The sequence below is a fragment of the Eucalyptus grandis genome, chromosome 11 (genome assembly GCF_016545825.1).
Source record: "Eucalyptus grandis isolate ANBG69807.140 chromosome 11, ASM1654582v1, whole genome shotgun sequence".
Classification (NCBI taxonomy): domain Eukaryota; kingdom Viridiplantae; phylum Streptophyta; class Magnoliopsida; order Myrtales; family Myrtaceae; genus Eucalyptus; species Eucalyptus grandis.
Genome location: NC_052622.1, coordinates 24,922,367 through 24,945,881, shown reverse-complemented (window position 1 = coordinate 24,945,881; position 23,515 = coordinate 24,922,367). Strand labels below are relative to the sequence as shown.

General features: G+C 38.6%; 2 protein-coding genes and 1 long non-coding RNA gene across 3 annotated transcripts; 1 reads left to right on the top strand and 2 right to left on the bottom strand.

Annotated features, from left to right (window-relative positions):
- Positions 1-4,940: 4,940 nt before the first annotated feature.
- On the top strand, positions 4,941-7,235 carry LOC120290044. Its single transcript, XR_005547919.1, has 2 exons — positions 4,941-5,586; positions 7,039-7,235. It is a non-coding gene; the product is annotated as an uncharacterized LOC120290044 (long non-coding RNA).
- An 8,633-nt stretch (positions 7,236-15,868) lies between these two features.
- Positions 15,869-17,752, bottom strand: LOC104427532 (MATH domain and coiled-coil domain-containing protein At3g58270-like). The gene is made up of 3 exons (XM_039305215.1): positions 17,592-17,752; positions 17,305-17,459; positions 15,869-16,689 (listed from the first exon to the last, which is right to left on the bottom strand). Exons 1-3 carry the CDS (start codon positions 17,750-17,752, stop codon positions 15,869-15,871), a joined length of 1,137 nt encoding a protein of 378 aa, XP_039161149.1.
- Positions 17,753-20,272: 2,520 nt separating this feature from the next.
- On the bottom strand, positions 20,273-22,443 carry LOC108955894 (MATH domain and coiled-coil domain-containing protein At3g58270-like). Its single transcript, XM_018864589.2, has 3 exons — positions 22,160-22,443; positions 21,889-22,046; positions 20,273-21,281 (listed from the first exon to the last, which is right to left on the bottom strand). Exons 1-3 carry the CDS (start codon positions 22,273-22,275, stop codon positions 20,425-20,427), a joined length of 1,131 nt encoding a protein of 376 aa, XP_018720134.2. The 5' UTR covers positions 22,276-22,443; the 3' UTR covers positions 20,273-20,424.
- Positions 22,444-23,515: the final 1,072 nt, after the last annotated feature.

The following is a 23,515-nucleotide window of genomic DNA, read 5'->3' as shown; positions in this document are numbered from 1 at the left end:
TCTTTACAGCCTGACTTCGCTTCTTCAGACTCGACCAGCAAGATTTCCCAATCCGCAAGGAGCTTGTCCATCCTAGACTCTACTTCCTCCATCTTTTTCTTGAGCTTTTCCTCTTCCTTGGCGAGGTCATCCATTAACTGCTTATACAAGATGTGAGTCTCTTGGCTCTTCTTTACAGCAGAGAACCTTTGATCCGTTTGTAGTTTATGCAGCTCAAACTCAGCATTGACCTGCTCAAATGTTAAGAAGTCGGAAGTGACGTCATTGAAATTGGCCTGAAACATCTTGATTGCTATTTGTTGCTCCGATGATAATCCAGTTCTGGCTGAGTTAAAGTTCATATTGCCTCAGATAGCCTATCTTTCATATTCAATTTAAAGCGATCCAAAAGGCATTCCTTCAAGGACTGCTTAGCCTTCCCAACTTCTTCTAAGCTAGGAATTTCAGCCTAAAGCACTATCATGGCGGCACGGAGTTGATCCTACACTATCACCATTAGTCTCAGCAGCACTGACGAACTCCTCCAGACTAGTAAAATAGGAGTCAAACTTATCAGTTGGTCTAGCTGGCTGAATGTTCACCGGAGGAGTAACTGTTAAGATGCAAACTTCGGCTTTAATCACCAAAGTGTTATTTGCTAGGTATCCCCTAGTACGGTTATGAAGCTCAGTCAACGGAATGAAACTTGTGAAACCCCCAGTCTCTCTCTTGCAGTGAAAACATTTTTCCCGCCTACAGAATTCAGGAGACAGAGTGACGAATTCAAAAACTTATTTACAACACCAGAGCATGACATGTGGAAGAAATATTGGAGAACATCAAGAACTAGAGTTTTGTATTGTTCGTCAAGCAAAATATTAGCAACAGAAGAAGCAAACACCTCCCCATGATCAGCTTAAGCAACCAAATTCATACAAAAATGAAACTGACAATGCGCCACAGTTTTAAGACCTCGAGACGTGACCATCCTAGAGGTTAAGTTGTGGATCCCTTTTTTCTGGACCAACATATAGATCATATCAGATGGAGTCAAGCCCCAACTCCTCCATCCACAGGACCAGTTGCTTACAAACTTAAAGTGCTATATTCCTTAATCAGTAACAACCACCTTTGAGAGGTTTAACGAATGATATACAGAAATGCTATTTTCTCCCTCAGCAAAATATCTCTCTTTGCACTTCTTCTTATCCATTCTTTTATCATCTAAACCCTTCTTCTTATTCATGTCATAGCACTGAATCTTTTAAAATCTAAATGCGCACAATCAATCAGAGAGAAACCTATCAGACACTCACATTAAAAAAATGGTTAATACCCTAAAAATCAAAATTGGTACATATGTAACAAATTTACTCCTAATTAATTTTTTAACCACAAAAAACCCCAAAGTAGAACATTTATGACAAATTTACCCCAAATAACCACAAAAAATCCCAAACTAGTATATTTATGACAAATTTATCCCAAACTAATTTCTTTTACTATCACAAACCTCAAACTGATATATTTGTTAAATTTTGATTAATAACACAAAAAACCACATAAATGATACAATTGTGATAAACATATAGTAAAATCTCAAACTAGTACATTAGTCCACTGTTTTTTTTTTTTTTTGGTAATCCAGAGAACCCCGTCAGCCGTTCGTCACCTTACGGCGGTATACATTAGTCCACTGTTATATGTCATCAAACTTAATAATTTGATAATAAAATTTAACGAAAATTAACATAAGCTAAATTTAATACAAGTATACCAGTTTATAGTAAATTTGTTAAAGGTGTTCAAATTTAGGATTTTTGGTGGTAAAAAAAATAGTTTTGATAAATTTATCACATGTGTGCTAGTTTGGGTTTTTCAGGGTATTAATCCTTAAAAAAAAAAATATTCCAAAAAAAAAAAAAATCAATCGAATTCAAGAACAAACGCTCTCTAATAGAGCGAACATCATTGATTTGATGAATCACACCCGAGCTGAACTTGGCATCTCTGGTCCACCCCTACGGCAACGTCGCAAAATCAGGGACGCCGAGAAAAGGGAACAGATGGTCTGAGCCATTCCCTTTGGGGTATACCAGAATTCTCCTGTTCCAAATCGGAAGACGCAAGAATCACTTGGCAACACGATGAACATGCGGTCATCAAGAAACGTCGCAAAAACAAGAAAAAAAAAGAATTGACTCACCATTTACAACCGTAAATCCGTAAATGCTTGAGCAAAGCATTTTTGCATCCCGCCGTGAAGTAGCTGATTTTCCACGTGAATTCTCCCGACTAAGGGCCCGTTTGGTTCGGCTTTTGGGGAATGCATTTGCCAAAATGCAAATACCTTTGCGTGAATGGGATTTTCCGAAATGCAAATATCGTTTGATAAAATTTGTATTGAAATACAACTTTGGCCAAAATACCGTTTGGTAAAATTTGCATTTGTAAATTACTTTTATTAAATTAAAAGAAAACAAAAAAAAAAATGCTATTTTTCTTTTTTTGAAATCCGGCCACCGGACCGCTGGATCCGGCCGCCGGACCGTCGGATCCGCGGCTCGATGGCCGGATCTCGGCCGGATCTGGCCGCTGGGTTGCGCGACCTCGGGCGACGGTCGCCAGGGTCGCGCTAGCGGCCGGATGGCCGATCGGCCTCCCCGGGTCGTGCGACCTCGGGCGGCCGTCGCCGCGGGGTCGTGCGACCTGGGCGACCAGCGACGGCCTGCGCGTGACCCAGACGACCGTCGCCCGGGTCGCGTGACCTCGGGCGACCGGGCGACGACATGCGCGACAAGCGACCGTCGCTTGGGTCGCGCGACCTCAGGGCGGCCGTCACCTAACCCCGCAACCGTCGCCGGGTCGCGCGACCTCGGGCGGTCGCTCGGGTCGTGCGATCCAGCGGCCAACCCCGGGTCGCGAGATCCGGCGTCGCTTGGGGTCCGCGACCCTGTGCGACGGTCACCGGGTCGGGCGACCCTCAGGCGGCGGTCGCCGGCGCGCGCCATCCCTTCGCCGGTGGTCGTTGGCCTCCGATCAGCAGCTTGGAGGTTGGAGAAGATGAACAGTAACCGAGCTACTTGCATTCCCGTGGATGTAACTTGCCAATGCACCCCAAGAGCTCCATTGAGCCAAAGGCCTTTAGATTCCTTTGGAGATGCAATTGCATCTTGCCAAAATCGCGCAAAAATACGAACCAAACGCGTTTGCATTTGGCCAAAGGACTTTAGAGTCCAAATGAGCATTTGCAATGCTGAACCAAACAGGCCCTAACATCATTTTGCGCATCTATCTTTTTTATTTATTTATTTGGACTGCTACTTCTGGACGATCAACTTTCACAAACAACACAGATGTTTCTTCTTAGACGACACTCCAACTGCGAAGGAGGAGAAGGAGGAGAGTTTCTTACAGTACAGGAGTTGGGAAATTTATATGTGGTACTGCTCATGAGTACGTTGTTGGCTCTTCGACTTCGAGCTGACGGAATGTTGCATGTCTCGGGCTCTTATGGAAGGAGGAACGGGGACAAGCAATTAAAAAGAAACACAGAAAACAAGACACCTTCCCATGAAGTTAAAGAAGAAAGATCGGGACTGGTTTATTCGTATTCAGAGAAAAAATGCGTATCATTCGCACTTTTGATTGGCATATTGAAAGCCGATCGGTTACTATCTCTCAATCTCGCAAGCTTTATTGGAATGAAAAATTGTAAAACGGCACTTTAATATGACTCTAAAGAGATTTCAAGATAAGAACAAAGCAAAAAAGAGAACTGTTATTGTTATCGGATGACAATCTAACATAATAAGGTAATCAAATGCACAATTAAAGAGAGAAAAGGAAAATTTCATAAATATATATATATGCACAAAAATCAAGATAGATATCATAATTATCTCTAATTTATGAAAATATCATAAATATTTCTTACAAAATTAGCAAGTTTGAATTGAGACTAATCGTACTGTGACATCCCGATCTTCCAATTCTATTTTCAATTAATTGAGACGAGCATTTCGTTGGCACGCATATAGTTCTTTTCCTTAAGTCGGCCACTCATGTGGAAACTAGTCTATCGGGTGAAGTCGTTAAGAAATTCTAATGCATCAGACGCGAGAATTTGGCTAGGAAGCGATCTTTCGACCGAGCTAATCACCGCAAGGGTCATTACGGCACAAATAAAAATCGATTAGAGACCGGAGATAGTCGACTCGACGAGGCATGTGATCGAGTGTGGGTGATTCCACCGGATCACATAATCCTTGTCAATCGACACCGGATCGACTTTTCTATCGATTGGGTACCTTGTGTTCGTATTTGAAAACCTTGAGATTACCCCAAGAATCGAAAGTCGCCAATGTTTCAAAGATGTACATTGTGGCTTGAGATGATCAACCACAAGTCAAATGCATGAAAATTTCTAAAGGCTACCCGTAGGTTGGGCCGCGCTAGTATTGTGCAAAGGTGAAATTAACCGTGGAATTGAGATCAAATTCAAGAATTGGAAGTCCGGTGTGTCACAAATCATTTTAGGAATATTAACTCATCTTTGGAGGATTTTTCATGCAATCAGAGTTCTTTGGCAAATTAAATCCGAGAATGGCTATTTTAGCTCGAGAAATTAGTAGGCCGCTTTTGGTCGCGCTTTTGGGACTTAAGTTAGTTCTACGGACAAGTGAAGATGTGAATTGAAGTGTGGTGACATTGGATTAATTTTATGGACTTCATTTGAACTCAATTGGAAGAGAATTGATGGGAATTGAAGAAATTGGATGTACAAAATTGACCGCGGAAAATGAAAATGCAACAATTGGAGAAGTTATGGGAGGGTTTGAGTGAGTGGAAGATGACATAGGATGATGTCATGGTGGTTAAGGCGAGGTTGAGATCTTGACAAATGGAAGGTGGAGATCTTGAAAAGGTTTCATCTTCAACCTTGGGAAGAAAGAGAGAGAGGGGGGAAGGAAGGGAGCAGCTCGTGCGTGCAGCAGCCCGACGGAAGCTAGCCGAGCTCGCGCCCGCATGCCCGTTGCCGGAGCTTGCCGTCGCCGCCGCCGCCGCGCGTCTGCCCCCGCGCCGCCCGTGTGCCTTGCCGCTCGCCCTACCCGCTCGCATCTCCATCTTCATCTTATCCTTCTTCGAAAGCCCAACAAACCAGCGAACCAGAAAAACTTCGTCTGAAGTCACTGCCGCTCGTTGCCGTCGCCGGAGTTGTCGCCCGTCCGCGCTCGCTCGCCTGCACGACCGCCCAGCTAGCCAATTTCCGCCTCTGCTCAGCCGCTACTCGCGTGACAAGGACCCTCCAGCGTTGTCGTCCGACCGTCCAGCCGCCCGTTCGTCGTCGCTAAGGCCGCCGGAGGCCCCGCCTAGCCGCCGTGAGCCACTACCCGAGCTACCACCTCCTTCCTCCGTCGTTCCTCCGCCCGATTAAGCTCGGATCTGCCCTCCTTCGGCCCTAAGCAGCAGCCAAGAAAATGGGTATGGCAGCCCATGTTTGGCCCGTTTTGGCCGGCTTCCCGAGCCCGGATGCTCGGCCCGCTTTGAGGAAAGTTGTTCTCCTCGGCGTCCCCGTCGTTTTGGTCCGCTCGGCACGCTAATCCGGTGAGTTTAACTCACTAAATCTTGATTAGACAGTTAATGATGTCCTAAGTGTGCTTAGTCTAAGTTAAGTAAGCGTAGATGGTTAAATTTATTTGGTTGATGATTAGATTATGGTGTTTAATTAAGTTAAAGTGTGTTTAGTTTAAAGTTAAGTATGTTTATTTTTAATATAAAGCCTTGATGTGACATAATAGGATTTTAATTTTGAATTATTTAATTGCTTCGAAATTCTGGAAATTATAATATTATATTATAATCCGAAATTATTAAAATATTATTATTTATTTAAAAAAAAAAACGGAAAAATTATTTTGACCCTGGCCTTCAATTTCGTGCGGTCGCTACTGTGTATTCGGATTTTGGAATTGATGGTCGGATATTATAAATTGAATGTGGATTGCGAAAAATATGAATATTATTATTTAATTAATTTTCGGAATAAATTTAATTATTTATTAAAATTTGAAAATTTCGTCGGGACCTTATACTCTCAGAATTTCGTGCCGATCGCTGCTGTGTATTTAGAATTTGAATTTGATGATTGATTGTGGCAAATTGAGTGTTGATTGTGATAAATAGAGATTTTATTCTAAAAACCCAAATGTGGGACTTTGATGCAAAATTGGATTTTAATGATTATATGAAATAGTGGGGTTTGAAAAAGTGAGATATTGGCTTCTTGATTCGAAATTAGCGTGTCCCCACACACGTGAGTAATTTATGGAATATTTTTAATATGAAGAAAAATGGCTGGGATCACTATTTTAAATGGAAGCATTGAGTGAAATATAAAGTGTCCTGGGGCCGAGTATGCTTTGACTATGTGATAACTAAGAGGAATCGTCCTGGGCTGTTGAGCCGGACTTGCCCCTATATGGGATGCCCACGCGGTGGATGCCGGTTGCAGTAGAGGCTGGGCCGACTGGATCGATGCTCCTTCGGGAATGCCGTCAACGTAGTGACGAAGCCGTGCTCCAAGGGGGGAGACGATGCTCCTTCGGGAATGCCGTCGACGTAATGACGAAGCCGCGCTCCATGGGGGAGGCGATGCCTCGGCTATATGTCGGTAGATAGCCGAACCGCGAGTAGGCTATGCCCTTGTGTGGCGTGAATAACAATTAGAATGCATGTTGAGTGTTGTTGATGTGTCAGATTATGGGACGGAATTGTGTGGCATGGAATGAGACGTGTCATAACGATTTAGTCTTATAATCAGGATCCCCGCGGTTGTTGGATATATGAAAGTGAATACGTTCCGGTTGTTTAAGTTCCTCTTACTATCTGTGATTGAGTGATTTGAATTGCGCTAACCTGCAGGAAGGAACTGAGGCGAGGTAAGTCTTCTGTGTGATGTGGCTAGGCCACCCTTGGGCGTATTTTCTTTCTAATAGGGGTTTAGGGGGTTGAACTTGCTGAGACGTTGTCTCAGTGGTTATTGAATAACCATTTCAGGTCCCTGGTGGACGGAGCGGCCATATAGCTTTGGTTGGCCTTAAGGAGTTGGAGAGGTGAAGTTATAAGGATTGGAGATCGTGTACGACTTGTAGGTCGTAGGATAACCTCTTTTTAAGAGCCAGTCTTTTGTAGACTATTGGCCGTAAACCCCTGTTTGTAATTCTGTTGAATTATGTTTAAGTGTTATGTTGTGATTTTGCTTTCTGCTTTTCTATCCCGTATTTTATTGTCAGTGGTTTTATAATACGTTCCGCTTGCGCAATAATAAATGAATGGGGTCGGCGACACTACCTGGGAATGTCGCATTTGTTCGACCGCAGTGGGATGTGCTCGCGCTCGGGGTTCGGGGCGTGACAGTACCCGAGTCAATTTCATGTCAACCTCAAGACATGATTAATAATGGTCATGTTCCTACTTAACCGACACACACGAAATTGACTCGTATAATCCGTTTAGACATGATTAATTAAAAGATTTTTATTCATGCTCTTCTTTAATAAGATGCCAAATTGATGATATTCCATTGGTTGTGACCATGGTTTTCAATTTGATCTGATGATATTGTGTTGATGGATTATTGCAATTTCTAAATAGATTTTATGAAAAGTTGAGGATATTTCATGTCCCGTTGGAGGGTTGATTGTGTGCTAGCGAGTCATGCACTCCAAGGACTCATCAATACAATACTTAATCATGTTACAGAGGTCGTGTTAGTGTCAACCGCTTAATTTTTGGGTCAAGTTAGTGTCAATTTGTGTCTAGTAGATTGACATAATAATTTAATTGTATTGTATCCGAGTTGACTTGTTTTGTAGTATACCCTTATGTCAACACAACACGAACACAAATTGCCACTCTAATTAGTAGCATTCCTTTTCTATTTTTTTAAAAAAATTGTTTGAAATTTCTATCGGCAGTCCCTTTGTTCAGCTATTTGTGCTAGGACGGTCGGTGCATTACCAGTGAAAGTCCTGTAGGTGCGTTAGATGGTGTTTACCGCCTGACGCTTCAGCACGTCAACTATGCTCCCTTAATGGCCTTGTCTCATCATTTTACTGCACTAGAAGCGGCCAAGTTGTTCCTCAACAATGTTTAGTAGTTTAGTTTGGCAAGAAACCTTCAAGCTGATGGTAACGCAGCTGCATCTATCGACAGCAAATAACCCCAGTCAAATGGGAAAATCGAGAGACTCAATCGTTATTCGGAGACTTACTTGAGGTGTATGCGTTAAGCTCAGCGAAACAGATGGAATCGATGGTTATCCTAGGCTGGATGGTGGTGCAATACCACCTTTGGCACTAGCATCCGGACAACTACATTTCAGACTTTGTATGGTTCTTCCCCACCAACTCTAGGGCTTGACATTCATGCGTTGGCACCTCTCAACGCAGTGGCTAGCTCATAAAAGAAGCTTCACTAAGCCGAATGAAGCATTATGCAGAAAAGAAAAGGGTGGAGAGGTCTTTGGTAGAAGGGGACATGGTCTAGTTAAAGATACAACCCTACTAGCAGAGACCCCAGGAATCTCACAAGCTCATCCCTAAGTGCTGTGGCCCTTCTCCATTTGAGAGAAGAGTGGGGAAAGGTTGCATATCGCTTGACTTTGCCAGCAACAGCTCAAATTCATCATCTATTTCATGTCTCTGTTGAAAAAGCACATTCAATAAAAGAAAATTGAGTAGGCCAAGCTGGTTTTCAGCTCCTAATCCAATGGTTGAACCTGGATTATGATTACATTGACCAACCATTTCCAGAGTTTATTCCTCAGTTCAAAGGGAGGGGAGTTGGACAGACTCATCGGTCGGAATGATGGGCTGGTGGGCTCCGTGGAGAGATGCTTATATTGGGCCTCAAGCGCTTGCCAAGGATTGAGAAGGCCCTTTGGCACTATAATTGCTGCAATCCCTATTTTCATTCTATTTTCCTTTGTTTCAAGTTTTGCAAATTTCAGGAGGCAACCATATGTTTCTTGCTTTCACAGATGTAATGGAGTGAAATCGTCCTCTTGATTTTTTAATTTCCTTTCTTCTCCTCTTCTCTACATTTCCCTTTGCATCCTCTTTATCTTCTTAATCTCTTAAGTCCTGACATTTTGTGATTTCTGGTTTTTGATTGTTCAGCGATATAGGACTGATTTTTATGGCTTCTGATTTTATAGAGGTTTATATTAGTTCTAGTGCCGGTCGGCTTTTGTCAATGAACTTTTTCCTAAAGTGGAATCTGTTAAAAACATTACCAATATAGATTGATTAAAACTTAAAACATTTCCAAAAATATATATGTACTGACAACTAAATCAGTGGTCTTGAATTATGTCGCTCTAGCAATACTGATAGCGATACCCTTTGAAAACCGTAATATGAACAACCTCACGATGACAGGATACACGCTTGAAAAAGCGCTGCCAAATAGCTTTTTTTTTTATTTTTTAAAGTGTAGTGTTCTTTGGCGATTCTTTAGTATTCTCTCCCAGTTCTAATCCAAACAAAAGAGGATGGATTGGCGTTTTTGGTTTTCCATCTCCCGTAGTATAAGTTGCATAATGATTTTCTTTGTTATTTTTTTGTCAGAATTTTCTATGTTATTTATGCTTCCTTATTGTACTCTGGTTAGAAACCAATCGAAGATTTTAGATTCGCTTTCTTTTTCTTAATTCTGCGAACCACAATTCTTGAAAACCTTTCTTTTCTTGGAATGCATGTTTCTGCAAATCATATTCTTTTTCCCCCATACTTTTCTTAAACAAAATATTCTGCTTAGTTTTGTGGTCTATTCTAAAGAAACGTATATGTTCATTTCGAAATCTGAAAACGCAGGCGCAATTAGCCTTGGGGGCATCCTGCCTTTGCTAAGATGAATAGTTGTGGATTCTTTTTCCTGCAATGTAGGATCAATATGCAAGAAGGATATATTTCTTGGTCTTCAATTTCCTAATTCTATCACAAGCTATTCTCTCATGATTTGTTTCTAGGAAGATGAGCATGATGACCTAGAAGGTATTTTACAAGAAATAGATGCAGGTATTTTTCCTCCATTCAATTCTACAATATTCGTTTTTTCATCTTTCCACTCTTATTAAACTTATTATCTATTTCTCCATCTTCATATTCAATAATCTTGTCAACTTCTTCATTGTTTTGCAGGTCTTTGAACATTTTCTAATTGAAAAATCCATTTTTCTTGGAAGTTGAATGTCCTTCTGTCTAATTGTTATTGATACTACTAAGTTCTTTTCTTCAGCATTTGCACATATTGAAATGGTTTCTCATCTTCCAGAATCTCACTTATGTGTTCTTATATCAATTGTTCGTGACATGGCCTTGTAAAAGATTTTATATATTATTCTAGATTCTGAGATCCTTCAATTATGAAGGATGTTGAGGTTTTATATTGACCATATTTTCTCATAACATTTGGATCTTTCATCCAAATGGTAAAATTTGGGTAGGAATTGAAATATATAGGTTCATGGATTCTACAATCTCTGGTAAGAGTGTGAACTTATTGTGCCTACAATCCTTTAGACACAACCAATGTAAGTGTTTAATTTCAATCTCTGTTGGGGATTTTAAAGCAATTTGGACTAATCCTAAATGTAAATAACTGAATTTCCTTTCTTTGTGACCATTCTACATTCCTTTAGAAAGCCATTAGAAGTTTCCCGATTTTCCTATAGTGAGACTTTTTTTTCGCGATTGATTTGCATAATCTCTCCTAAATCAAAAGCTTCCTCTATCCTTGTATGCATGGTGTAAATCAATATTCACTATATTCCATTTTTCTGAACTTTTTTGTTAGCAAGTGCAATGCACATGACTTTTTGACTTTTGAGGTGTAAAATGTGCTTTTATCTCTTGAGGAAAACTCACTTTGATTTCTGATTGTTGTAAAAATGAAAAATATGGAATATGGGAGAAAAAAAAACTAACTAAATTGCTAAATTAACTATAATAATGAAAAAAATTAGCAAAAAGTTAATAATAACAACTCTTTGTTTTTTTCTTTTTTTTTCTATAATTAGTTATCTTGTTTTAGATATTCTAATAAAGAAAAGGGATGTCTGATTAAAATTCGGTTAAATTTGGGTAAAAATCTACCTAATACAAATATTTAACTTTAAAAGAAAAAAATTCCGTGTGGCGCATGATTGCTTGCTGGCTGTGGCGCATCCAATGGGTGCTTGCTATGTGGTAGTCCCAGTGCCAGCTAGCTGTTGGGTCAGCGCCATGTTGGCGTTCATAGCGGTCAATTGGGCTGACACATGGTCGTTTGAGATTAGGTTGGCTCAGCTGGATTGGGGCCCGATGGACCTGGGCCACAATCCTCCATTTTCTAGCAAATTTATGCGTTGGGAAACATTTCCCGTTTGAGTTAAATTTACACTCTGAATAGGCCCTCCATTTGTCATTTTTTCCTCTAGGTAATAACTCATGCTTTAGTTATCATTCTCTCTACATCTAGAAATTAATCCTCTTGATTGGGTAAGGAAGTCCTGAAGGTTGGAGAAGCTACAAAAGTCAAATTATGAAATTCCCTTTAAATAAAAGTCAAATTATGAAATTCGCAAGAAGCCAACGAAAACAAAGATGTAGAAAACACTTGAAAAGAGATTAGATAAAATCGCGATGTAGTGGTATTTTAAACTAAACAATTGCTAAGCAAAGAGTCAATTGTATAAAAATGATGTGGAGGGGATAAAATGATGAATTGCCCACGGATATCAACGTTCGAAGCATCTATTTACAATTTCACGAGGCACATATGTTGAAGAAGATTCTCATCTTCTGGCCAGTCCTTAGTGTAGACAATTTTCATTCCATATGCGAAATTCCACCCAAATAGATTTCATTTGGCTAGTGAGTACAATGTAAAATTATTCTAATCTAAATAGAGTACAAAAATTTAAAAGGAGAAATTGTCTAATCAATTCTAAACCTATCGTATGTATGCCAATTTAGTCTTAAACTTTTCAAATTTACCAATTTAGTTCTAAAATTTTGCATAAATTTCCAATATAATCATTCTTGCCAATTTTCACAGGAAATGGCTAGCATGGCGAAGTGCCTCATAAGATGGCCAACGATAACTTAATCATCACGTTGGCAATTTTCAATGAAAATTGGCCAAAATGATTGTATTGGAATTTTAAGCAAATGTTTAAGATTAAATTGGCAAAATTGAAAAATTTAAGACTGAATTGATATCTATATAATAAGTTTAGGGCTAATTAGGTAATTTTCTCAAATATAAGATATGACCAGTGAAACATAACAACATTTGTGATTGCATTTTTCTTTTCAAGAAAAAGTTGTCAAAGAACTTTTGGAAAAAGAGGAGAAAAAATAGAAAGAAGAGAGTAATTTTGTAGAGGAAAAACACCAATTTACAAACTTACTTCGTAAGATATAACTCCATATCATAAAGAGTTAATACCCTGAAAAACCTAAACCGGTACACTGTGACAAATTTACCCCAAACTATTTTTTTTACCACAAAAAACCCTAAACTAATATGCCTTTGACAAATTTACCCCAAACTGGTACACTTGTGACAAATTTACCCTTTGTTAGTTTTCATTAAATTTTATTGTCAAATTATTAAGTCAAATAACACGTAATAGTTGACTGGTATACCAATTTGGGATTTTACGCTCTATTTGTCACAGTTTACAATTTTTGTGATTTTTTTTGTGATATTAATCAAATTTAGCGGAGGATATATTTATCACAAATTTACCAATTTAGGGTTTTTTGCAGTCGAATAAATTAGTTTGTGGCAAATTTGTCATAAATGTACCAGTTTATGGTTTTTTATAGTCAGTCAGGGTAAATTTGTCACAGGTGTACCAGTTTGGGGTTTTTCATGATAAAAAAAATAGTTTGGGGTAAATCTGTCGCATGTGTACCAGTTTGGGGGTTTTTAGGGTATTAACCCTATCATAAAATAGCGGGTCATATTCAAGCACCTTACTAGTCTTGCTCCTAGCACTGCTAAATTAATTTTCTAAATTATTTTTTTATATCTCTGACATTATTTCGAGAATGTTTTCATGAGAGAGACAAGGATACTAGATAACACAAGAATATTATTACAATGGAAACAGTCGTGGATTAAAAGAGTCAATAATTCTCTTGCACCACAGAAAAAACAGAAGTTAATTATCTAATTGAAGCACTGTAATAAACTTTCCTTCCTCGAGGCTTTCAGAGCATTTGTCCAAAAATACTTCTTTTATAGATAGAATATCAAGAATTGTGGGTCAAAGTTTGACCGTCAAATATACTTTCGCCCAAACTAAACCGGCACTAGCTCACCTAATCTTTCATTTTCCAATCCCACCGTAGTCCACCTCGCTCGATACCTCGCGGGAATATTCTTATTCTGAAAATAAATTTAGAAACTATGAACTTTGGGGTAAAGAAATATTGCGAATTTTCTTAAAACTAGAAATTGAATTTATATATTTATGCAAATAATCCAACTATTCTTTTTGTGATACATTCCATGGATGATGATATTTTCATAAACCTCCCCCCCTCCACAAAAAAAAAAAAAAAAAAGGATCCTAAAGAGAATGAAGCATATATCTGGAAAAGGAAACTGAAATATCCGATAGATTTTACAAAATTAACTTACTCGTCTTTTTCATGCCAAGTCGATGAGCAAAAGGTGAAGATTGCGAGTAGTGAGGAAAGTTATCGATTTCTTTATGCTTTCAAAGTTCTTATCGATTCCTATTATTTCAAGTGCTTGAAATATTGCATGTAATTAATTAAAATTCAATATTATTGTAATTTTATGTTTCGTGTTTTTTTTTAATTGGATGACGAAACCTAAATGACTGGGTTTGATCGATGGGAATCCTTATTTTGTTATATTTTTCTATATATTCTAATATCTTGCGAAAATACGCATTTACACCAAAAATTTAGAATAATATAACAAATGTAGTCTAAGAGTAATGTAAACCATGAGTATCTTGCAAGTTTATAATAAATTTTGCATGTGGATTATATTTATAATATATAATTCACCAATCAGAATTTCCTGAGACTAAAAATGAAGGGAAATATGACGTTTTATGTATGATATGATTGGAAGATAATAATATGAGGAGAGGGATATACATTTCATGTATGCATTGCAAATGACTATTTAAGGCGTAAATGTGTATTTTTATCTTACTTTTTTTTTTTTATAGAAAAACCCTCTTTTACCTTTAACTGTCGTTAAAAAAAAGTAAAAAATGGGAGAAAATTAAATCAACTAAATTTCTAAACAATTATTAAAAAATTAATCACAACAATTTGTCTCTGATTGTAATTAGCTTTTTTAATTCTATAATTATTTATCTGGTTTAGATATTATAATAAAGAAAAGTAATATCCTATCAAAATTGGTCAACGAGTAAAACTACACAAGTAAAATTATTAATTTTTGAAAAACATGGCATGCGGTCGCTAGATGGCCTATTGGCGTCGTGCCGTTGATTAAGAAGCAGGCTCGACTGGATCGGAGGATTGGATCGGAGCCTGATGGACTGAGCCACAATCATCTACGTTTCCTAGTTGTACAACTTTATAGCATGCGTTAAAAGAGAAATCTCATCCTCCTCGCAAGTCTTCCGCATAATAAAAGCTACATGAGAAATAGACTAAATATGTGAACTTTACCAAACAAGTCTATCGCAAAATTGTCTTCTCACATAAATCGAATGTCACAAGGTATTTTTCTTTTACTACGAATTTACGCCGGGTATGAATTTATGACTCAAGCCTATTGCTTTGGTCAACATCTCTATGATTAAAAGGTCCCATATAACAAGATTGTGTTGTAGATCTTGTTATTACCTCGTTAAAATAAAGTAAATATCACAAAACCAAACGAGAGCTGGATTGCATTCGATCATGCAGTGTCAGACTCAAAATTCCTAACCCAACGAACGTGTTGTACCCAAAACACAAAAAAGAAAACCACGGATCTTCTAAGGATATGATGAAAATCCATGTAGCAAAAAGCCCTATAAGTGCGGACATAACATTATATTCTCACAACCAAAAACCTGAGATGTTATCCATCGCTATTTACTTGGACAAATCGAAAGCGTCAATTATATTTCTTCTGTAATTACTGATAACCTCCTTAACATTAGAGCCACTGGTAGTGGCACTCTCCTCGTAGGAACACTACTAACGATCAGACAGTGTCCTTATTTTCTTCATTCCAAACTCAATTGCAAGGGGACAAAATCCCTTACTTTGGACAGGGTAAACGCTCCTAACATAAATCCCATGAGTTGTTAGTTAATATTTAGTATTATATTAGTATTAGGATTTATGTTTGCTATGATTTACTGTTCACAATCTTCCTCATTTCTCTCTTCTCCTCTCACTATCTCAACTATAGTAATGAAATCCATAGGCTCTGTCTCACGAGACATGGATACAAGAACACCCTCATTATTGGAGCCACCGAGAGTGGTGTCATATCAAGAAGGCTATACGTGAAGAAACAACTTGAGCATCACATATTCACAGAAGAACAGTCAAGAAAGTGCATTAAAATAGTTAGAATCTCCAAGCTCCAAGAGCAAAATGCGCGATAACCATGCAATTCATATGAGGACATAAGAAACTAACTCCATAGACATATATATGTATATATTAGCCTCATATGCTGACCAAACTCAGATGATATAGGATCAAACATATATGCCCCTCTAAGCAATGGTTCTGCTGGAAATTGGCCAAAAAATAGTCAAGCTCAGACACAGTTTTTATACTTTAAGTGAACAATAGCATCCTAGCCTATTCGATACCTTTAAGTTTTAACAGAATTGAGCCTTCAAATTTGACCAGGCAGTGGTTGATCTAGACAGTCTTTCCTCGCTTATTCTCTTCTTTTCTTCAGCCTCTGCTACTTTCTTCTGCTCATCTTTATAGCCCGACTCCTCTGCTTCGGACTGGACCAGCAAGACCTCCCAGTCAGACAGAAGCTTGTCCCTCTTAGACTTCACTTCCTCCTCTTCCTTGATAAGGTCATCCATTAATTGCTTATTCAAGATGTGAGTCTCGTGACACTTCTTCATAGCAGAGAACCTTTGATCCTTTAGTAGTTTATGCAGCTCTAACTCGGCATTGTCTTGCTCAAATGTTAAGAAGTCGGAAGTGAAATCATTGAAATTGGCCCGAAATGTCTCAATTGCTATTTGTTGCTCCGATGATAATCCAATTCTGGCTGAGCTTAAAGTTGATAGTGCCTCAGATAGCCTCTCTTTCATATTGGATTTAAAGAGATCCGAGAGGCAATTCTTCAAAGACTGCTTAGCCTTCTCAACTTCTTCTAGGCTAGGAATTTCAGCCTTCAAAGCACCATCATGGTGGCTTGAAGTTGATCCTACATTAACAGCATTAGTCTCAGCAGTATTAACGAGTTCCTCCAGACCAGTAAAATAGGAGTCAAACTTATCAGTAGGTTTAGCTGGCTGAAGATTCACTGGAGGAGTAACTTTTAGGACGCAAACTTTGGCTTTAATCATCAAAGAGTCGTTTATTATGTATCCCCTAGTGCGAGTTTGAAGCTTGCTCAATTTAATGAACTTTTTGAAACCCCAGTCACTCTCTCTGGCATTGAAATCATGTTGCATTTCTGCAGAATTCAGGAGACAGTGAAGAATTCAAAAACTTGTTTGCAACACCAGAGCATGATCAATGGAAGAAACATTGGAGATCATGAACCAGAATGTCAAATTGTCCAGAAGAAATGAATGCCTCCACATGATCAGCTTCAGCAATCTAATTCGTAAAAAAGTCTGGTAAACTGACAATGCACAACATTTTTAAGATCAGATGTAATTATCTTAAACTTATATTGTGGCTTCTCTTTTTTACTTGACCAACATTTGGATCATATAGGCGCAGTCAGCGCCCCAACTCCTCCGTCCACTGCACAGCTGCTCACAAACTTAACTTAGCTAAATTCCTTAATCAGTAACCTCGGCATCGTTGTGCGTGCATGCTAGAAGCTTACCACCTTTGAGAGGTTTATCAAAGGAAACAGAGAAAACATATTCTCTCAACTTAATATATCTCTTTCTATTTCTTCTCACTCATTCTTTTTCTCATCTAGACCGGTACTTTTTTTTCAAGTGGTGACACTGGTTTGTCAAGATCTAGATGCATGATCACGTAGAGAGAATCCTATCATTCACTTAGATCAGAAGCAAAAGATTCCAACAAAAATCAATCCAATTCAAGAACAAACCTCTGGTAAAGTGAGCATTATTGGTTTGATCGATCACACTGAAGCTGCACTTGGCTTTTCTAGTCCACCCGTCCGGAAACGTCGCAGAATCAGGGATTTCGAGGTACAGTGACAATCGGTACGTGTTATACCCCTTGGGGTATGCAACAATTATCCTGAACAAAAAGGATCAGACGACACAAGAATCACTTGGCAACACGATGAACGTGCGATCATCAAGAAACAACCGGACAAATAGAAAAATAAGTATAACAAAAAAAAAAAAAATAGAAAAGACATTGAAGTACCATTGACAACCAGAAACTGTGAATGCTTCAGAGTAAAGCTTCGCGCTCTGCCGAGTGAAGTTGGGGATTATCCAAGTGAATTCTCCTTGATTGACGTCATTTTTCACGTCAGCGATTTCCATTTTTAATTTTTTATTTGGCTGCTGCTTCTGCTCAAACATCTTTCGCAAACAAGGCTAATCTTTCTTCTTAGACGACACTCCAATTGTGAAGGAGGAGGAGGAGAGTAACCCACCAAGAAAACAGAGAACTGAGTCAAAAGAAACGTTAAAGATAAAAATAACAATTTGAAATGTGATCCACATGGAAATTGAATAAAAACAAATCAGAAAAGAATCGCCAAATGAGCAGCTCTGATTGATATGTTATTTTCAAGTTGATTTGTTGAAGATTCCGCACTATAATATGCCCTTTTTTTATTCCCGATATGTCGCTTCAGTATCTTTCATCACAGAAGATGGAAAAATTAAGAGGTACCCCCCACAGGAGCACTTGTGTCGAACGTTGTTACCCTTCGACTACAAGGTGATGGTATGTTGGAATTGTCCTTCTTTTATAGGAGGAATGATGGAAAAGCAAAAGCTAAAAAAAGAAAAATAAGTGTAATATAATTCTAAAACTTGTCATGAAAGTGTATCTGAATCGTAAGACATTAAAAAATACAATCAAGTCCCAAAATGTGTTAAGAAAGTGCTATCGTTATCCTAACTCTATCCATTATCAAATACAATTTAGTAATCTATGAACAAAAAAGAAGATTTTCCCAGAAGATGGAGACCATTTCATGGTGTATTGTCAAGAAAAATAGAAATGTCCATGTTAATAAGCATCTTTTTTTCAGTAGTATATATACCATCAGCAAAACATTATACAAAATAATGTAACCAACGAGATGCATCTAACCTAAATGCAATAAAACAAAAAGGCGTTGGAAATTTCACTCTTTAATCAATAAATTTTAATGAAAATGGGAGAACTTTGTCATTTAATTATGAGGTTAAATATCCATTTTTAATGATCTTTTAGCATATATGTCGGTAAGTATAACCGCCTTACCACAATCAATTGATCAAATGACTTTGAAACCCATTAAAATAAGAGAGCATATACGATAATTTGATTAGATTAATCCAACACCAATGAAACAAAGCACTCTGTTCTGAAGTTCCAAAACACTAACACCTATAGAAACAGATCACTCCGTTCCCAAGTTCCAACAGCAAAAATTTATAACCACCACGCATTTCATCTAAAGATAATTAGAAACTGACTATAAATGCAGATATTTGGCCTAATATTCTGTTCGAATTAACATAGTCCGGCAATAATTTTGCCAGAACACAGTTTTTTGTACTTCAAAACAAATGACTACTGAAATTTAGCAGAATAAAGCTTTCAAGTCAGACCGAGCAATGGTTGATCTGGACTTTCTTTCCTCGGCTACTCTCTTCTTTTCCTCATTTCCTCAGCCCCCGCTACCATTTTCTGCTTCTTGTCATAGCCCGACTTTGCTTCTTCCGACTCGACCAACAAAATCCCCCCAAGTCCGATGGGAGCTTGTCCTCTCTACACTTCACTTTCTCCATCTTTCTTGTGAGCTCTCTCTTTCTTCCTTGGTGATATCCTCCATCAATCGCTTATACAAGATGGGAGTTCCGTGGCCCTACTTTTGAATCCTCTTAATATGAATTAACGGATTTAATCTCTCAGAAAGAGCCGAACCATGGCTGTTAAAGAAAACTCTTACCTGTCAAAGGCTTCCGAGTAATAAAAAATGTCGTGTGAGAATTCCTTGTCTCATTCTTCACTCATTCTTCAAAACTCGAAAGACACGATGGTTTCTTATTAATTGCCCAGTATCATCTTTCCAACCTTCTACTTCTCTTAGCTTTACAATCTTACAAGCGTACATCTTCCTTAGAAGTCCTCCTCATAATAAAAGTTCATTCACAATAGACTCCATGTTGTCATCAGTTTGCATCACTGGTCGCATGCCACTGTTATGTGTACTAGGATTTTACGTTGGATAAGAATTTATGGCTTGAGTCTACTTCTAGCTTGGACACAAAAGTTTACTTTGGCCAAAACCTCTAAGAATAAGAGGCCCCATAAAACAAGATTGTGTTTTAGGTCATTCATCATCCTCGCTAAACAAAGTGAACATTGCTTAATGAAACGGGAGCCCAAGTGCATTTGATTATATGCTGTTTCAAACTCAAAAGTTCCCAACCCAACAATTGTTTTGTGCCCAAAAACACCTAAAAGAAAAACCATGGCAAGAACTATGGATATAACATTATGTTCTGTACCTCGCAACCAAAACTAAAATGTCTTTCATTGCTGTTCGTTTGGAGAAATTGAAAGCGTCAATTGTTTTTCTCCTGTAATTACCGATAGCATCCCCAACACTTGTTGTGGCTCCCTCCTTGTATGAACACTCCTAATTATCAGTTAGTATCCTTGTTTTGTGATTCCAAACTCAATTGCAAGGGGACAATCCCTTACTTAGGACAGGGTAAACTCTCCTAATAAACATCCCCGAGACTATAATTAAAATCTAAAGGCTCTGCCTCACGAAAAGTATATAAGAACATCCTTATTACTAGAGCCACCCAATGCGGAGTCATATCAAGAAGGTTTTATGTGAAGGAACAAAGTGATTATCCACATAACCGATAGAATGATAACAACGCAATTCATATCAAGACATCAAGAACTGACTATATATATGCTTGACTATACGAACAGGATAGGAGATCAACCACATAAGCCGCAAATTGACCAACAAAAAGTCAAGCTAAAACGCAGTTTCCTTTCTTAAGTGACCAACTGCTCATGGCCTATTTCTAATCTTAAAGCTTAAACAGAATTGGGCCTTCAAATTTGACCAAGCAGTGGTTGATCTAGACATTCTTTCCTCTGCTATTCTCTTCTTTTCCTCAGCCTCTGCTACTTTCTTCTGCTCATCTTTACAGCCCAACTTCGCTTCTTCAGCCTCAACCAGCAAAATCTCCCAGTCTGAGAGAAGCTTGTCCTTCCTAGACTTCACTTCCCCCGTCTTTCTCTTGAGCTTTTCCTCTTCCATGATGAGGTCACCCATTAACTGCTTATACAAGATGTGAGTGTCCTGGCTCTTCTTCATAACAGAGAACCTTTGATCCTTTTGAAGTTTCTCAGCATTGTCCTGCTCAAATGCTAAGAAGTCAGAAATGAAATCATTGAAATTGGCCTGAAATTTCTCAATTGCTATCTTTTTTTCCGACAATAATCCAATTCTGGCCGAGCTTAAAGTTGATAGTGCCTCAGATAGCCTCTCTTTTATATTCAATTTAAAGAGATCCGAAAGGCATTCCGTCATCGACTGAATAGCCTTCTCAACTTCTTCTAAGCTAGGAATTTCAGCCGTCAAAGCATCATGTTGGCAGCACGAACTTGATCCTACTCTAACGCCATGAGTCTCAGCACCATTGACAAATTCCTCCAGAGCAGTGAAATAGGAGTCAAACTTATCAGTTGGTCTAGCTGGCTGAATGTTCATCAGAGGAGTAACTGTTGAGATGCAAACTGTGGCTTTAATCACCAAAGTGTCATTTACTAGGTATCCCCCAGTACGGTTTTGAAGCTCAGTCAAGGGAATCAACTCTGGGAAACCCCATTCTTTCTGTCTCGCAGTGAAAACACTTTGCCACGCTGCAGAATTCAGGAGACAGAGTGACGAATTCAAAAACTTATTTACAAGCAAGATATGTGGAAGAAACATTGGAGACCATCAAGAACTAGAATTTTGTATTGTTCGTCAAGCAAAATATTAGCAACAGAAGAAGCAAACACCTCCCCATGATCAACTTAAGCAGCCCAATTCATACAAAAATGAAACTGACAAAACGCGACAGTGTTACGACCTCCAACGTGACCATCCTAGAAGTTAAATTGTGGCTCCTCCCTTTTTTCCGGACCAACATATAGATCATATTAGATGCAGTCAAATCCCAACTCCTCCATCTACTGGACCAGTGGCTTACAACTTAACTTGCTAAATTCCTTAGTCAGTAACAACCACCATTGATAGAATTAACGAATGAGATACGGAAAAGCTATTTTCTCTCTCAGCTCCATATCTCTCTTTGCAGTTCTTCTCGCTTATTCTTTTTATCATCTAAACCCTTCTTCTTATTCATGTCACAACACCGAATTCTTTTGAAATCTAAATGCGTACAATCAATCAGAGAGAAACCCATCAGACACTCACATTAAAAAGAAGAGATTCCAAAAAATTCAATCGAATTCAAGAACAAACCCTTTCTAATAGAGCGAACATCATTGATTTGATCAATCACACCCAAGCTGAACTTGACGTCTTTGGTCCATCCGTATGGCAACGTCGCAGAATCAGGGACACCGAGGAAAAGCGACAAATGGTGCGAGCCATTCCCTTTGGGGAATACCAGAATTCTCCTGCTCAGAAAGTATCGGAAGACGCAAGAATCACTTGGCAACACGATGAACATGCGATCATCAAGAAACAACGCAAAAACAGAAAAATAAAAAGTGAAAAAAAATTGAAATACCATTGACAACCAGAAACTGTGAATGCTTCAGAGTAAAGGTGATTTGCATCCTGCTCAGTGAAGTAGCTGATTTTCCACGTGAATTCTCCCGGATTAACATCAATTTGTGCATCCATGTTTTTTCAATGGACTGCTACTTCTGCACGATCAACTTTCGCAAACAACACGGACGTTACTTAGACGACACTCAAATTGCCAAGGAGGAGGAGGAGGAGAGCTTCTTGCATTACAGGAGTTGGGAAATTTATGCGGTACTCCACATGAGTACCTGTGTCGAACGTTGTTGACTCCTGGACTTCAAGGTGACGGTATGTCGCAAGTCTCGGGCTTAAATAGAAGGAAACCCTTAACTAGAAAATCTTCCCCGTGAAGTTAAAGAGAATTCGACCACAAAAAAAAAAAAAAAAAAAAAAAAAAAGTTAAAGAGAAGAAAAATCGGGAGTGGTTTATTCAGGTTCAGAGGAAAAAGGCATATCATTCGCACTTTCCGTTGGGATGTCGAAAGCAATTGAGTTTTATTCGCACTTTAATACGATTCCAAAAAATACCAAGATAAGATTATGGTGGAAAAAATAATTGTGTAATATCTATAGAGTTTTAAGGAAAAGTATTTGAAAAGTCAAAAAACTATTATATTGATACTAATATAATCATAAACTTTCAATTTGACTAATTTAATCTTAAACATTTTTTTTTATATTTGTACCAATTGAATCCATTAATCAATTTAAGCCGGAAATTGCTATCTTGGATGCTAGTCATCTCATATGGGACAGCCAACGCCGAAATGGACATTTTATTTAATTTTCAAATAATTTTTCGCATTTTTTTATTATTTTCTATTTCCTTTTCTTTTCTTCTATTTTCCTTCCTTGTTCTTTTTTTTCCCTTTCTCTTTTTTCCTTTCTCCTTATTTCCCTCCACCAAGTTGCTAGCTTTGATGATGGCCATGAAGTTCGTCGATCGCCAACAATGGCCAAGGTTGGGCAAGGTGACCCCTCATCAACCTTGGGCGAGGCCTCCTCAAGGCAACCCTCGATGGATCTAGTGCGAGCGACCTCATCTAGCCCTCAACAAAGGTTTTTTTTTTTGTCGATCTTACTCTACTCTCACTCTAACTCTCACTTTTGTCCTAATGAGAGTCGAAACCTACATTTAAAATTAAATCGTCCCCATTCCATTCCCCCTGAGAATGTGGGGATTTGAACTCCCCACCTCCTCCTTCCATATTGGAAGGGAATCCCAGTGGTTACCCTTACCAACCTTTTGGCAAGGGTAACCACATCACACCCTTAACAACCTTTTGGCAAGGGTAACCACATCACAAAGGTTGGCAACTGACAAAGGAAAAAAATG